The 16,113-nt window shown below is 38.1% G+C and overlaps 1 protein-coding gene across 2 annotated transcripts in view; it reads right to left on the reverse strand.

Moving 5' to 3' along the window:
- DHX40 (DEAH-box helicase 40) overlaps positions 1-16,113 on the reverse strand; it is a gene marked incomplete at its 5' end in the record, with an annotated part of 52,014 nt that overhangs the window by 14,454 nt on the left and 21,447 nt on the right. For both annotated transcript variants that reach the window (XM_079725878.1, XM_079725877.1), the window contains 2 exons: positions 12,594-12,751; positions 14,549-14,629. In XM_079725878.1, coding sequence (XP_079582004.1) covers positions 12,594-12,751; positions 14,549-14,629 — 239 coding nt within the window. The remainder of the gene's footprint in view (positions 1-12,593; positions 12,752-14,548; positions 14,630-16,113) is intronic.

Genomic DNA, 16,113 nt, shown 5'->3' on the forward strand with positions numbered 1-16,113 from the left:
ACAGTAGTTTGACTATCCATCTTTAATTACTTCCCCAGCAGACTTGTCATTTTCTTTATTATCTTTCCCCAGATTGAAATTCTATTATCAGTTTTAACTCATGCAAATAATGCTACTGAGGCAAAAACTAAATAAGAAGCTGAAGCAGCAACACAAGGCTGTATCAGCTGAACTTCTCTCTTTGGGAAGATAAGTTGATACTTTTCTATATAACAACCAATCAGAAAATAAAACTATTACACAGAAAGGGTTTTACTAACAGCAATCCTCAGAGCTGAAGCCGGGGAGTAAGGCTGTGAGTGACACGTACACATAAAGTACGATTTATTTCTAAAAATATCGCAGTTAAAATAATTTAAAACCAACACAATGTTATTTTAAATTTGTTCCATTTTAAGGCGATGCTGTTTACCACCTTAAAAACATTTAAGAGCCCTCACTCCATTGTCTGACTTCTAAAGTAATACTCTAGCAGACATTGTGTACACAGTTTACTACAGCAAAAGAGCTATTACTAAAAATGTTGACAGTATCATCATTTTGATGTTTAAAATCTTTATTCATTGTTAGATCTGAAAATACAAGCCAGTTTTACCAATAAGTATATAATAAACTAAATTAGGTGATCTACAATGACTAAGACGCAAGCCAGAAAGAACTGCTTAACCTATAAAGTCTACAAATGCACTTAAAAGCAGTTGGACAATGAATACATATTTTAGGGTTTAACAAGATCTCAGCAAGTCACATGCTCAAAAACTGAAGCTGCATTTTGTAACAGTTGAAGCCTTGATGATCCAGGTTTAAAAATTAAGCCTAGGGGCTTCCCTGGTGGTGCAGTGGTTAAGAATCTGCCTGCCAATGCAGGGGACACGGGTTCGAGCCCTGGTCCGGGAAGATCCCACATGCCGCGGAGCAACTAAGCCCGTGCGCCACAACTACTGAGCCTGTGCTCTAGAGCCCACGAGCCACAACTACTGAGCCCACGTGCCACAACTACTGAAGTCCACACGCCTAGAGCCTGTGCTCTGCAACAAGAGAAGCCACCGCAATGAGAAGCCTGCACACCGCAACGAAGAGTAGCCCCCGCTCACCGCAACTAGAGAAAGCTGTGCACAGGAACAAAGAACCAAAGCACCCAAGAATAAATTTTTTTAAAAAAAGTTAGGCCTAGCTCATATATGTACGTATAGCAAGAGTGTCTCTTTAAGTATGAATAAGAAACTGGTAGCAATTGTTGCCTCAAGGAATCAGACCTGGATGATGCCAAGGAATGCTCTTGCCAAGGTGCCTAACTTTATTTGGATCAGACTATGGAGCAATTTATGCCCCAGGGCACTGTCAAAAACAGATCAATCAGCTACCAATCCATGGAGAATGACAGCTTGGTGTAATATCAACAGAGGCAGACCAGCAAAAACTTGACGTAGAGCAGCCAAGCTATTTTTATTGAAGTATTGGCTGACTCACACTATGATAATAGTTTCAGGTGTACAGCACAGCGATTCAATATGTTTATAGATTATACTCCATTTAACGTTATTACAGGGACTTCCCTGGTGGCTCAGTGGTTGGGAATCCACCTGACAGTGCAGGGGACGCAGGTTCGAGCCCTGGTCCTGGAGGATCCCACATGCCACGGAGCAACTGGTCCCGTGTGCCACAGCTTCTGAGCCTGCGCTCTGGAGCCTGCAAGCCACAACTACTGAAGCATGTGTGCCTGGAGGCCGTGCTCTGCAACAGGAGAGGCCGCCGCGGTGAGAGGCCCGTGCACCGAACAAAGAGTGGCCCCGCTTGCTGCAGCTGGGGAGGGCCTGCGCGCAGCAGCGAAGACCCAACACAGCCAAAATTAAATAAATAAATTTATTAAAAAAAATAAGTTATGGGCTTCCCTGGTGGCGCAGTGGTTGAGAGTCTGCCTGCCGATGCGGGGGACGCGGGTTCGTGCCCCGGTCCAGGAGGATCCCACATGCTGCGGAGCAGCTGGGCCCGTGAGCCATGGCTGCTGGGCCTGAGCATCCGGAGCCTGTGCTCCGCAACGGGAGAGGCCACAACAGTGAGAGGCCCGCGTACCGCAAAAAAAAAAAAAAAAAAAAGTTATTACAAAATAATGGCGATATTTCCCTGTGCTGTAAAATATATCCTTGTTGCTCATTTATTTTATACATAGTAATTTGCATCTGTTAATCCCACACCACGATCTTATCCATCCCCCCGCTTCCCTCTTCCCACTGGTAACCACTAGCTTGTTTTCTATGTCTGTGAGTCTGTTTCTGTTTTGTTATGTAAATTCATTTATTTTTTAGGTTCTACATATAAGTGATAACACAGAGTATTTGTCTTTCTCTATCTGACTTATTTCATCCACATTGTTGCAAATGGCAGAATTTCATTCTTTTTTATGGCTAAGATATATCCCATTGTGTGTGTGTGTATATATATGTATATATATACACCATATCTTCTTTAATCATTCATCTGTTGATGAACACTTAGGTTGCTTCCATATCTTGGCTATTGTAAATAATGCTGCTACAATGCTATAACTGGGATACATGTTATCTTTTCAAATTAGTGTTTTCATTTTCTTCAAATGTATACCCAGAAGTGGAATTGCTGGATGATAAGGTAGTTCTATTTTTAGTTTTTTTGAGGAAACTCCATTCTGTTTTCCATACTGCATGCACCAATTTACATTCCCACCAACAGTATACTAGGGTTCCCTTTCCTCCACAACCTCGCCACATTTATTATTTGTAGACTTTTTGATGATAGCCATTCTTACAGGTGTTAAGGCGATATCTCATTGTGGTTCTGATTTGCATTTCTCTGATAATTAGCAATGTTGAGCATTTTTTCATGTACCTGTTGGATCACCTGTATATCTTCTTTGGAATAATGTCTATTCAGGTCTTTTGCACCCCCTTTTTTGCTGCAGGGCTTGTGGGATATTGTAGTTCCCTGACCAGGGACTGAACCCAAGCCCTCGACAGTAAAAGCACGGAGTCTTAACCCATTGGACCATCAGGGAATTCCCCGCCCATTTTTCAATCAGGCTGTTTGTTTTTTTTGATATTTAGTTGCAAGCACTATTTATATATTTTGGATATTAACCCCTTCTCAGTCATATCACTTGCAAATTTTTTCTCCCATTCAGTAGGTTGTCTTTTTGTTTTGTCAATCATTTCCTTTGCTGTGTAAAAGCTTTTAAGTTTAATTAGGTCCCACTTGTTTATTTTTGCTTTTGTTTCTTTTGCCTTAGGAGACAGATCCAAAAAAAAATATTGCTATGATTTATGTCAAAGAATGTTCTGCCTATGTTCTATTCTATGAGTTTTATGGTTTCAGGTCTTCCATTCAGGTCTTTAATCCATTTTGGGTTTATTTTTATACATGGAATGAGAAAACGTTCTAATTTCATTCTTTTATACATTCTTTTTCATACATTCTACATGTATATAGCTGTCTAGTTTTCCCAACACCATTTATTGAAGAGACTGTCTTTTCTCCATTGTATATTCTTGACTCCTTTGTCGTAGATTAATGGACCATAAATGCATGGGTTTATTTTTGGGCTCTCTATTCTGTTCTGTTGATCTATATGTCTGTTTCTGAGCCAGTATCATGATGTTTTGATTACTGTAGCTTTGTAGTACAGTCTGAAGTCAATGAGTATGACACCTCCAGCTTTGTTCTTTTTTCTCAAGATTGCTTTGGCAATTCAAGGTCTTAGGTGGTTCCATAAGAATTTTAGGATTATTTGTCCTAGTTCTGTGAAAAATTTCACAGGTATCTTGAAAGGGATTGCATTAAATCCATAGATTGCTTTGAGTAGTGTGGACATTTTAAAAATATTAAGTCTTCCAACCCAGGAACATGAGATACCATTCCATTTCTTTGTACCACCTTCAATTTCCTTCATCAATGATTTATAGTCTTAACAGGATAGGTCTTTCACTTCTTTGGTTAAGTTTATTCCTAGTTATTTTATTCTTTTTGATGTAATTTAAAATAAATTAGTTTCTTGCTTTCTATTTCTGATTGTTCACTATTAGTGTATAGAAAATCAACAGATTTCTGAATATTAATTTTGTATCCTGCAACTTTACTGAATTCATCTATTAATTCTAATAATTTTTTGATGCAGACTTTAGGGTTTTCTATGTACATCATGTCATCTGCAAATAGTGACAGTTTTACTTCTTCCCTTCCAATTTGGATGCCTTTTATTTCTTTTTCTTGTCTGACTGTTGTGGCTCAGACTTCCAATACTATGTTGAACAGATGTGGCTAGAGTGCACATCCTTGTTTTGTTCCTGTTTTAGAGGAAAGGCTTTAGCTTTTCACCACTGAGTATGATGTTACCTATGGGTTTGTAATAAATGAAACCAGCCAAACATTTAACAGAAATATCAGAGAAACCTGCAAAAACCACAGTTTGTCCTGATGCTCTGGAAGACTGTGCAGATGCCCAAGAAGCAAAAGGAGAGGGAACATCTGAGACTCTGGTCTTTGGCTGAACACAGGACAAACTCATAAACTCCCTGAACTGTGAAAATAGTCTTCAAGCCACACAACATAAATCCAATAGTAAAGGGTGCAAACACCAGTGGCTTAAGGGGGTTAGGAACAACCTCCAACCAATCAGTGGCTGACTGCTGAAGTGGAAATGTACAATAAACAAAATGAAAACTTCACTAAGTGGGGCTCGACAGTAGATTTGGACTCACAGGAGAAAGAATCAGCAAAATATAGATCAAGAGAGATCAGGCAATCCAAAGAGTCTCAGAGAAATATGGGACATCATTAAGCACACCAACATATGCATAATGGGAGTGCCAGAAGAAGAGGAGAGAGAAAGGGGCAGAAAAAAATTTGAGAAAATAATGGCTGAGAAATTCCAAAATTTGACGGAAAATATTTATGTATACATTCAAGAAGCTTAATGAACTCCAAGTAGGATAAAAGCAAAGTGATCCACAGACATATAATAGCCAAAATACTGAAGGGAGCAAGAGAAAATTTACTTGTTGTGCACAAAAGAACTTCAATAAAATTAAAAGTCGATTTCAATAGAAATGATGGAGGCCAAAAGACTGTGGGATGATATAATGCTGAAAGAAAACCACCATTAACTAAGAATCCTATATCCAGCAAAACTATCTTTCAAAATGAAGGCAAAATAAAGGCATTCCTGGATAACAAAACCTGAAAGAATTCATTGCTAGCATACCTGCCTTACAATTAATAATAAAAGAAGTTATTCAGGCTGGAAGGAAGTGACACAAGATGGTAATCTGAATGACACTAAAAAAGAGCACTGGTAAAAGTTAAAATGTAGGTAAATTTTTTAAAAGAGTATGATTATATTATAATTGGTTATTTCTTCTATTCCCTTATGTATTTAAAAGAAATTGCATGAAACATTATCTATAAAATTGTATTGTTGGGCCTATAACATGGAAATGTAATATATTTGACAATAGCAACACATGTATTACCTACTTTTTTAAAAAAGGGCCTCGGTCAGTATCTAAGGAAAATAAACTTAATCTTAAGTCTGACAAGACAATAGACAAGGCCACTGCTTTACAGTTATGTTTTCATTGTATGGCATTTAGAAACACTGATAAATCTATGTGTTACCTGAGGGCTTTCAGGGTAATTCATGCTTCATATCCATTAACATCACTGACATCACATGCTTCACAAAGGCAAGACTTACTCAAAAATTTCCCATCAAATCAAAGCACAGAATACAAGACATATTCCTATTGGCTATTATCTCAATATTCTAAAGAATTAGACTGACTTATGTCCATAGATATCTAAGTCCAAGTATTAGGCTAGCAAAGGAAAGTCTCCCTTTTCCTGGAATTGCTAAAGTGTAGATCCCAAATAAAGGCTTTCAAGATACCAAAAACCACCTCAAGGATTTAAAAAAAAAAAAAAAAAAAAGAACACATAATCAAAAGTTAAGACCTGAACAACCTGAAAGGCTAAAAAACTGAGTCAACAGTCCACCCACAGATAGAGGGTTCTAAATAAGAGTTTAAAAACTAACACCTGGACTTTAACTTCTAGCTATGGAAAAGACTTAATTTTTCTTTTCTTCTCTTAACTTCTTTCAAAGACATATGAAGGTTTAAAGGAAAAATTACAATACTGTATTGTGGGGTTTATAATGTATGTAAATATAATATATATGACAATAATAGAGCAAAGATATGTTAAGAAATGGCAAAAAGCCAGCAAAGGTTTCAATACAATCTCTATCAAAATTCTTAGCAGGCTTATTTTTAAGAAACTAATATGCTGATTTTAAAATTTATATGGAAATACAAAGAATATAGAATAATCAAAACAATACTGAAAAAATATTCTGCTTCTTTTCCTGGCTGATTTCAAAATTTATCATAAGCTATGTAATCAACACAAAGTTGGCACTGACATAAGGATAGACAAATAGATCTATGGAATAAAATAAAGTCCAGAAATAGACTATTACACATATACTTTCCACAGATTTTTTTTTTTAATAAGGTTTTTTTTTTAACTTCTTTTTTTTGGCCGTGCCACACTGCGCAGCATGTGGGATCTTAGTTCCCCGACCAGGGATAGAACCCGTGCCCCCTGTAGTGGAAGTATGGAGTCTTAACCACTGGACCACCAGGTAAGTCCCCCTACTTTCCACAGATTTTTAACAAAGGTGCCAAAGCAATTCAATGGGGGAAAGTAAATCTTTTCAACAAATGTGCTGGAACAAGTGGATATTCACAGGAAAAAAAGTAATCTAGACCCCTACCTCACACCATATACAAAGCTTAATTTCAGATGGATTACTGTCCTAAACTTAATGGCTAGAAACTGTAAAGCTTCTAGATCGAAGTATCAGTAGAGATACAAGAGAGAAGCATATTTTTACTATCTTGGGGCAGGAAAACATTTCTTACCACGCAGAAAGCAATAACCACACACACAAAAAAATTGATATACTAAAACTTCTTCAAAATTCAAAACCTCTCTCATCAAAAGACACTGTGAAAAAAGCAAACAGAAAAGCCACAGGCTGGGAAGAAAATATGCACAACTCATACCTAACAAATAACTTGTACCTAGAATAAAGAACTACCAGATTCAATATATATATATATTTTTAAATTTAAAACATGGGCAAAAGACTGTAATAGATACTTCACAAAGACAGATAAATGATCAATACTCACACGAAAAAGTGCTCAAAATTATTAGTCATCATGAAAATGCAAATTAAAACCACAAAGAGGTATGACTAATATATAACAGAATATATAAAATGAAAGTGATTGGCAACACCAAATGTTCAGGAGGACACGTAGTACAAGCTGCACTCTCAAACACTGCTGATGTGATTTTTAAATGATAGAGCCACTGTGGGAAAAGATTTGGCAATTTCTTAGAGTTAAACTCGGTAATGCAGCTATTTTTCTCCAAGGTATTTACCTCAGAAAATTAAAAAAATATCTCTATAAAAGACTTGCGGGCTTCCCTGGTGGCGCAGTGGTTGAGAGTCCGCCTGCCGATGCAGGGGAAGCGGGTTCGTGCCCCGGTCTGGGAAGATCCCACATGCCGCGGAGCGGCTGGGCCCGTGAGCCATGGCCGCCGAGCCTGCGCGTCCGGAGCCTGTGCTCCGCAATGGGAGAGGCCACAACAGTGAGAGGCCCGCGTACCACAAAAAAAAAAAAAAAAGACTTGCACAAGAATTTTCAAAATAGCTGTATTTATAAATGGCGCCAAACAAGAAACAATTCAAATGTTCATCAATAGGATAATGGATAAACTAGTTGTAGTATACAACAGGATACTACTCAACAATAAAAAGAACAAAGCACTGATACATACAAGAACATGGATGAATCTCACATACAATATGTTGACCAAAAGAAGCCAAACACAAAAAAGCACGTACTGTGTAATTCTACTTATGTGAAGTTTCAGAAGGGGCAAAACTAACCTGAAAAAAGTCAGAAAAGTGGCTTGCTGGGAGGAGGTAGGATGGAATCTGAAAAGGGGCACTGAGAGAATTTTCTGGAGTGATAAAACTGTTCTATATCTTGACAGGAGTGTAGGGTACATTGGTAAATGTATTTCACAAAATTCACTGAATTATACACTTAGGATTTATACTTTTTACTACATGTAAGTTTTGCCTCAAAAAAAAAAAAACCACAACTATAAGCAAATACTGAACTCTACTTATACAGGACTGCCTTTCACAGTGGTATAGCTTAGCAATTCTGAAACTACTTTTGCATACTCTAGGGACAATGGACAATGTGAATATGGACTCTGGGCTAGATTAACAGCATTGTATCAGTTAACTTTCCTAATTTTGATAAATGTACTATGGTTAAATAAGAGATTGCCCATGTTCTTGATAAACATACATGTAAATGTTTTGTGGTAAGGGAGCACAATGTTTCCAATTTACTCTCAAATGATTCAGAAAAAGAAATAAAATGCATATTTATAAATACATATATGTAGGGACTTCCCTGGTGGTGCAGTGGTTAAGAGTCTGCCTGCCAGTGAGGGGAACGTGGGTTCAATCCCTGGTCCAGGAAGATCCCACATGCCTCGGAGCAGCTAGGCCCATGCACCACAACTACTGAGCCTGCGCTCTAGAGCCCGCGGGCCACAACTACTGAAGCCTGTGCGCTCTAGGGTGCATGTGCCGCAACTACTGAGCCTGCGTGCTGCAACTACTATAGCCCACACGCCAAAGCCCGTGCTCCACAACAAGAGGAGCCACAGCAATGAGAAGCCCGCGCACCTCAACAAAGAGTAACCCCCGCTCACAACAACTAGAGAAAGCCCACACACAGCAACGCAGCCAAAAAATAAAAATAAAAATAAATAAATATGTATATGTATACATGCACAGAGAGAATAATAAAGCAAATGCAGGAGAATGTTAAAAACTGCTGAAACTAGATAAAAGTTTTTAAAAAAATTCTTTTACTACTCTTTCAACATTTCTGTAAGTTTGAAATTGTATTACAATAAAATGTTATACCCCACCTCCACACACACAAAAAAATGTAACACCAGACTAGTTTTATCTATTTCAATATTCCAACAAGGAAAAACATTTCCTTTTTTCTGGCATTACAAGACTGTTAGAGTTGGATCACCTTAATCTAGCTCCCTGGTTTTACAAATGAAGTCCAGAAAAACTAGGCCAACAGTCAGATAATTAGGTAGCAGTGAGTCAGGTTAGAATCCTGATCTCTTGACCCCCATTTCAATACTCTGTAATAGTTTTTAAAAAGAGTATTTTTAGCTTTGATACTACCTAATGAAAGCCAGCCAACCTTATTTACTGCATATAGTATTATACTAGGAAAAAAAAACAACCCTGCAATTAGGGTACTACTAGAATCAAAATTCTGACACTTAAAAACTACACTGCAATCTATTTGGGATAGGTAGCACACTAATTAAACTACAGAGTATTTTTATAGAAAAACGTATCCTCCATTATAACCATCACAATAATAAACCAATCTGGACCCAACACCCACAGTCATAAAGGGATTTAGCCAGTGAGATAGCACACTATTGTTAGTCTTGGTTGCAGGTAAGATATACTATCTACTCAGAAGCTCTTTGGAAAAAAAAAAATTGTGACCACCCCCCCAAGCCCCCGCACTAGAAGAAAGCAAAGCTCACGTGTGATGAACCAAGTTGTATCCTGTACTGACACACTAAGAAAGGAAAGAAGCAGAAGGCTAAAGGCATGGAAACTTCAAAACAATTCTCTAAGTGTACAAGGGCTGACCTACCATTTTTTTTTGATTGTAGAAAAAAAAAGGTTAATATATTACTAATGTATTATAACAGGGCAAAGGTTCACCATACTATCTTCCTTTACCAGTGAAAGGAAATTAACTTTCAGCCAGGAACGTTATATACTCCCTATTTCAAAAAACTAAGTTAAAGAATAACAAAATGAAAAAAATTGTTTATCTTCAGTTTCATGTTTCCTAGGGCTACTTATATGGTAATCAAAAAAATGTTCAGTGAATTACTGGAGATCTAAATAAACAGATATTCCTTGTACATGGACAGGAAGACAATAACTGTCAACATGTCACTTCTTTCCCATTTGATCTATAGATTCAATATAATCTCAATTAGGGGCTTCCCTGGTGGCGCAGTGGTTAAGAATCCGCCTGCCAATGCAGGGGACACAGGAAGATCCCACATGCCGCAGAACAACTAAGCCTGTGTGCCACAACTCTGAGCCCTCGTGCCAAAACTACTGAAGCCCGCGTGCCTAGAGCCCGTGCTCCATAACAAGAGAAGCCACCGCAATGAGAAGCCCGCGCACCGCAACAAGGAGTAGCCCCCACTCGCCACAACTAGAGAAAGCCCGTGCGTAGCAACAAAGGCCCAATGCAGCCAAAAATAAATAATAATAAATAAAATAAATATTTTTAAAATCTTATTAAAAAATATATAATCTCAATTAAAGTCTCAGAAAGTTATTTTGTAGATATCAACAAACTGGTTTTAAAGTTTATATAGAAAGGGAAAAGACTCAGAATAGTCAAAACAATATTGAAGGGAAAGAGAAAAGCTGGATAAATGGTTCTATCCAGGTTTAAGAGTTATTATAAAGCTTCAATAATCAAGACAGTGTGGTATTGACAGAAGAATAGGAAAACAGATCAATGGAACAGAATACAAGGCCCAGAAAGAGACCCACACAAATTCAGCCAAATTAACTCTGACAAAGGAGCAAAGGAATTACAATGGAGAAAGGAGTCTTCTGAATAAATGGGGCTGGAACAAAAGGACATCAACTCCTACAAGATGACATAGGAGAAAATCTAGATGAACTTGGGTATGGTGATGACTTTTCAGATATAACACAAAGGCATGACCCATCAAAGAAATAATTGATAAGCTAGCCTTCATTAAAATTAAAAACTTTTGCTCTGTGAAAGACATCAAGAGAATAAGAGAATGAGAAAACAAGTCACAGACTGGGAAAAAATATTTGCAAAAGACATTTCTGATAAAGAACTGTTATACAAAACATACAACGAACTCTTAAAACTCAACAATAAGAAAACAAATAACCTGATTAAAAAAGGCTGGAACAGACATCTCACCAAAGGAGATACACAAATGGCAAATGAGCACATGAAAAGACAGTTAACATCATATGTTATCAGGGATCTGCAAATTAAAACAACAATGAAATACCACCACACACCTATGAGAACAGCCAAAACCCAAAACACTGTCAACATCGAAAGCTGTTGAGGATGTGGAGCAACAGGAATCCAGGCTCATTGCTGGTGGGAATGCAAAATTGTGCAGACACTTTGGAAGACAGTTCAGCAGTTTCTCACAAATCTAAACATATTCTTATTATACAGTTTGGCAATGAGTTGACAATTGATGTTCACACAAAAACCTGCACACTAATGTTTAGAGCAGCTTTATCCATAACTGCCAAGACTTGAAAGCAACTAAGATGTCCTTCAATATGTGAATGGATAAACAAATTGCACACAATGGAATTTTATTCAGCAATAAAAAGAAATGAGCTATCATGCCACAGAAAGACATGGAGGATGGTACATGAATACAATGGGATATTACTGAGCCATAAAAAGGAATGAAATTGGGTCATTTGTAGAGATGTGGATGGACCTAGAGAGTGTCATACAGAGTGAAGTAAGTCAGAGAGAGAAAAGCAAATATCATATAATAACACATATATGTGGAATCTAGAAAAATGGTATAGATGATCTTATTTGCAAAGCAGAAATAGAGACAGATGTAGAGAACAAATGTATGGATACCAAAGGGGAAAGGGGTGGGGTGGGAGGAATTGTGAGACTGGGATTGACACATACATTTTCAATACTATGAATAAAATAGACAACTGATGGGAACATACTATATAGCACAGGGAACTCTACCTAATGCACTGTGGTAACCTAAATGGGAGGGAAGTCCAAAATGGAGGGGATATCTGTATGTGTATGGCTGATTCATTTTGTTGTGCAGTGGATGCTAACACAACATTGTAAAGCAACCATACTCCAAAAAAAAAAAAAAAGGACATGGAGGAACTGTAAAAGCACATTGCTAAGTTAAGGAAGTCAATCTGAAAAGGCTACATATTGTATGATTCCAATTATACGGCATTCTGGAAAAGGCACAACTATGAAGACAGTAAAAAGATCAGTGGTTGCTAAGGGTTTGGGGGAAGGGATGTAGGAATGACTAAGTGGAACATGGGAAATGTTTAGGGCAGTGAAACTATTCTGCACAATATTCTGATGGTGAGTATGTGTCATTAGAGATTTGTCAAAACCCACAGAATTTACAATACAAACAGTGATCCCTTAGTTCATAATAATGTATCAATATTGGCTCATTAATTGTAATGAAGGTACCACACTAATGAAAGATGTTAATAATAGGGAAAACTCTGTGTTTGTACTTTCCCTCAACTTTTCTAGAAAGCTAAAACTGCTCTAAAAAATAAAATCTATTAATTAGAAAAGAAAATTCATCAATAAAGTTCTTACCAGGTCTAATGAAGACATTTTCCACAGACAACATTGCTGCTATTGGAAGTAATAGGTCTTCACAGTCCAGAGAAGCAGCCTTTATTACTGCACATGTCAGGTGTGGAGGGAGAGGAAATTCTACCATAGACAAACCCAATCTGGTCACATGGCCACTCCTTAATGGAAAGAAAACGTTTTTAAGTCTTTCTACCTTGGCAGAGTACAAATGAAATGTTTATCATTCAGAATAAGTCAGATACAATTTAGATTACCTTAAATTACCTCCAGAAATTCAATTCAAGATAAGAAATATGATACACTGTGTTCATTGATAAGAGAAATATAAAGATGATAAATTCCTTGCTCTCAAGGGCCTATATATCCAAAAAACTAAACAATGAGGCAGAATAAAGTAGTATAATAAAAGACACACAATGCTACAGAAGCATGGAAAATGTCCTTAAAGAAATGAGACGATGATAATTACCAAATCTTTTCCCATCACACAATCATGAGAACAAGGACTCTGGGTCTCATCATTTTGATGTACCCAGCATAATGCCTGGCACTGAAGTGGTACTCAGAAATTACTTGTTAGGGAAACACATAGTGTTGTAGGTCAATTATACTTCAAAAGCAAACAAACATACAAACTTATAGAAAAAGAGATCAGATTGGCAGTTACCAGAAGTGGGTGAGAAGGGAGGGGGAATTGGATGAAAGCAGTCAAAAGGTACAAAAAAAAAAAAGAAAGAAAGAAATTACTTGTTAAATAATACCAACACTAAACAAAAACAGTTTTATGGTACAATTTCAGAATTGTGGTGAAGAAAGACTGAGGACAAATTTTAATTTCAGGGAAAACAATCCATTCAATTCAAACAAATCACTTACTAATGATAAAGGAAAGTATTAAGAACCCTATTTTAGGGCTCCCCTGGTGGCGCAGTGGTTGGGAATCCACCTGCCAGTGCAGGGGACACGGGTTCAAGCCCTGGTCTGGGAGGATCCCACGTGCCGCAGAGCAGCTGAGCCTGTGTGCCACAACTACTGAGCCTGCGCTCTAGAGCCCACGAGCCACAACTACTGAGCCCGTGTGCCACAACTACTGAGCCTTCACTCTAGAGCCCACGAGCCACAACTACTGAGCCCGTGTGCCACAATTACTGAGCCTGTGCTCTAGAGCCCACGAGCCACAACTACTGAGCCTGTGTGCCACAACTACTGAGCCTTCACTCTAGAGCCCACGAGCCACAACTACTGAGCCTTCACTCTAGAGCCCACGAGCCACAACTACTGAGCTCGTGTGCCACAATTACTGAGCCTTCACTCTGGAGCCCACGAGCCACAACTACTGAGCCCGTGTGCCACAATTACTGAGCCTTCACTCTAGAGCCCACGAGCCACAACTACTGAGCCTGTGTGCCACAACTACTGAGCCTTCACTCTAGAGCCCACGAGCCACAACTACTGAGCCCGTGTGCCACAATTACTGAGCCCGTGTGCCACAACTAATGAAGCCCACGTGCCTAGAGCCCGTGCTCTGCAACAGGAGAAGCCACCGCAATGAGGGGTCCGTGCACAATAGCCCCCCCTCGCCACAACTAGAGAAAGCCTGTGTGCAGCAACAAAGACCCAATGCAGCCAAACATAAATAAATAAAAAATAAATAATTAAAAAAAAAGAACCCAGGGCTTCCCTGGTGGCGCAGTGGTTGAGAGTCCGCCTGCCGATGCAGGGGACACGGGTTCGTGCCCCGGTCCAGGAAGATCCCACATGCCGTGGAGCGGCTAGGCTCATGAGCCATGGCCACTGAGCCTGCGCGTCCGGAGCCTGTGCTCCACAATGGGAGAGGCCACAACAGTGAGAGGCCCACGTACCACACACACACACACAAAAAAGAACCCTATTCTAAAAAGAGATTAACATCTACTGTGGTCGGTTTTGTTTTTGTTTTTTGTTTGTTTTTTTACCTGTCAATAGCATCACACTGGTAGAGTTGTTTAAGAGCTTCCAAGATAAGTCTCTCATTAGGTGGATCCAAATAGGGAAACCTGTGTGTTTAAATGAGACATAAAATGAGATACCATTCCTTGAACATGGCAAGATTTTATACAGATTTGAAAATTCCTTTAAAAGGTTTTACTTCTGTTTTTCAAGTCTTTCTTTTCTCTGTCTTTTTTTTTTTTTCCAAGCATTCTATGACCGTGATCAGCATTCAGCAAAGGAGGAAATTTTTTTCTGAATCACACTCTTCCATTTAATTCAAGAAGCCCTTCTTTTTGATTCCCCCTTAGCTGGAACACTCTCACCATTCCTCTCTACTTATCTTAACCTTTCCCCATTCTTCATAGCCAACATCAACTCTACTCTGTTCTGTAGTCTGTAATTTTTATTACAATTTTATAAAACAGTGAAGGAAAATTAACTGAAAGTGGCTAAAAATTACAAATTATTTAATAGTACTTCAAAATGGTTTTTTAATGAAATGATAAATATCTTAATTTAACCAGTTTGCTTTATTGTATGTATGGATGTGTATGTACTTATTTTCTCCTGAACTACCTGCAAACAGGTTGCAAATATAATGCCAATTTACCCCCAAAATATTTCAGAGTGCACCCCCTGAAAATAAGGACATTCTCTTACATACCACAATATCATTTATAAACATAAGACAATTAACAATATTCACAAAGGACAGTATGACTATTGAGATGCCTCTAGAACATGGATCTATTTCACACTTGAAAATAAATATTTCTTTAAATATGGAAAAAAATAATATTCACAAAGGACAGCAGAGTGGCATAAAACCAAGTGTGAATATATATCCCCCCACCCCAGGAACAATAATCACTTAATATTATTCTGCACTGGATTTTTTTTTTCCACCATTAGTTTTGAGATGCTAAATCATCCACTCCAATTTCTCACCTTGAAAAAGGTCCAACAGAGGACAAAAGGTCTAATACCTTACACGAAAGTCCATTCAAGGATTGACACTCTATTTAAAAACAAATAAACAAAAATCTGGTAGACTGTTCTACCGTCAGCTTTCCTACAACTTGTACCAACAAGTCCTGGTATCTGCTAGAGCAAGAGTTGGCAAGCACTTTCTAAAGAAGGCCAGATAGTAAATATTTTAGGTTTTACAGGCCATATGGTCGCTGTCACAATTACTCAACTCTGCTGCTGAAGCAAAAGCAGCCATACATTAATGAATGGGCATGGCTGTGTTCCAATAAAATTTTATTTACAAAAACAGTCAGTGAGCCTAGACCATATTTTGCGACCCCTATCCTAGAGCAATACCAGACTAGTCAGCTTCCTCTTCTAGATAAGAGTCATTTTAGATTTGTAAAAACTACAATTATTTCTCTCCCTTGATTATACCAATTACCAATTCTGTCAAACTCTCCTTGTATTATTTGGTTTCTAAGAGACCCACCAAACATATTTAGCATTTTTTAGAAACAATCTAGTTCGTCAAACTCCTAATAAAACTCGATGACATGCAAAACTGAACTCCAAATGT

This window comes from Hyperoodon ampullatus, assembly GCF_949752795.1.
Source record: "Hyperoodon ampullatus genome assembly, chromosome: 19".
Classification (NCBI taxonomy): Eukaryota; Metazoa; Chordata; class Mammalia; order Artiodactyla; family Ziphiidae; genus Hyperoodon; species Hyperoodon ampullatus.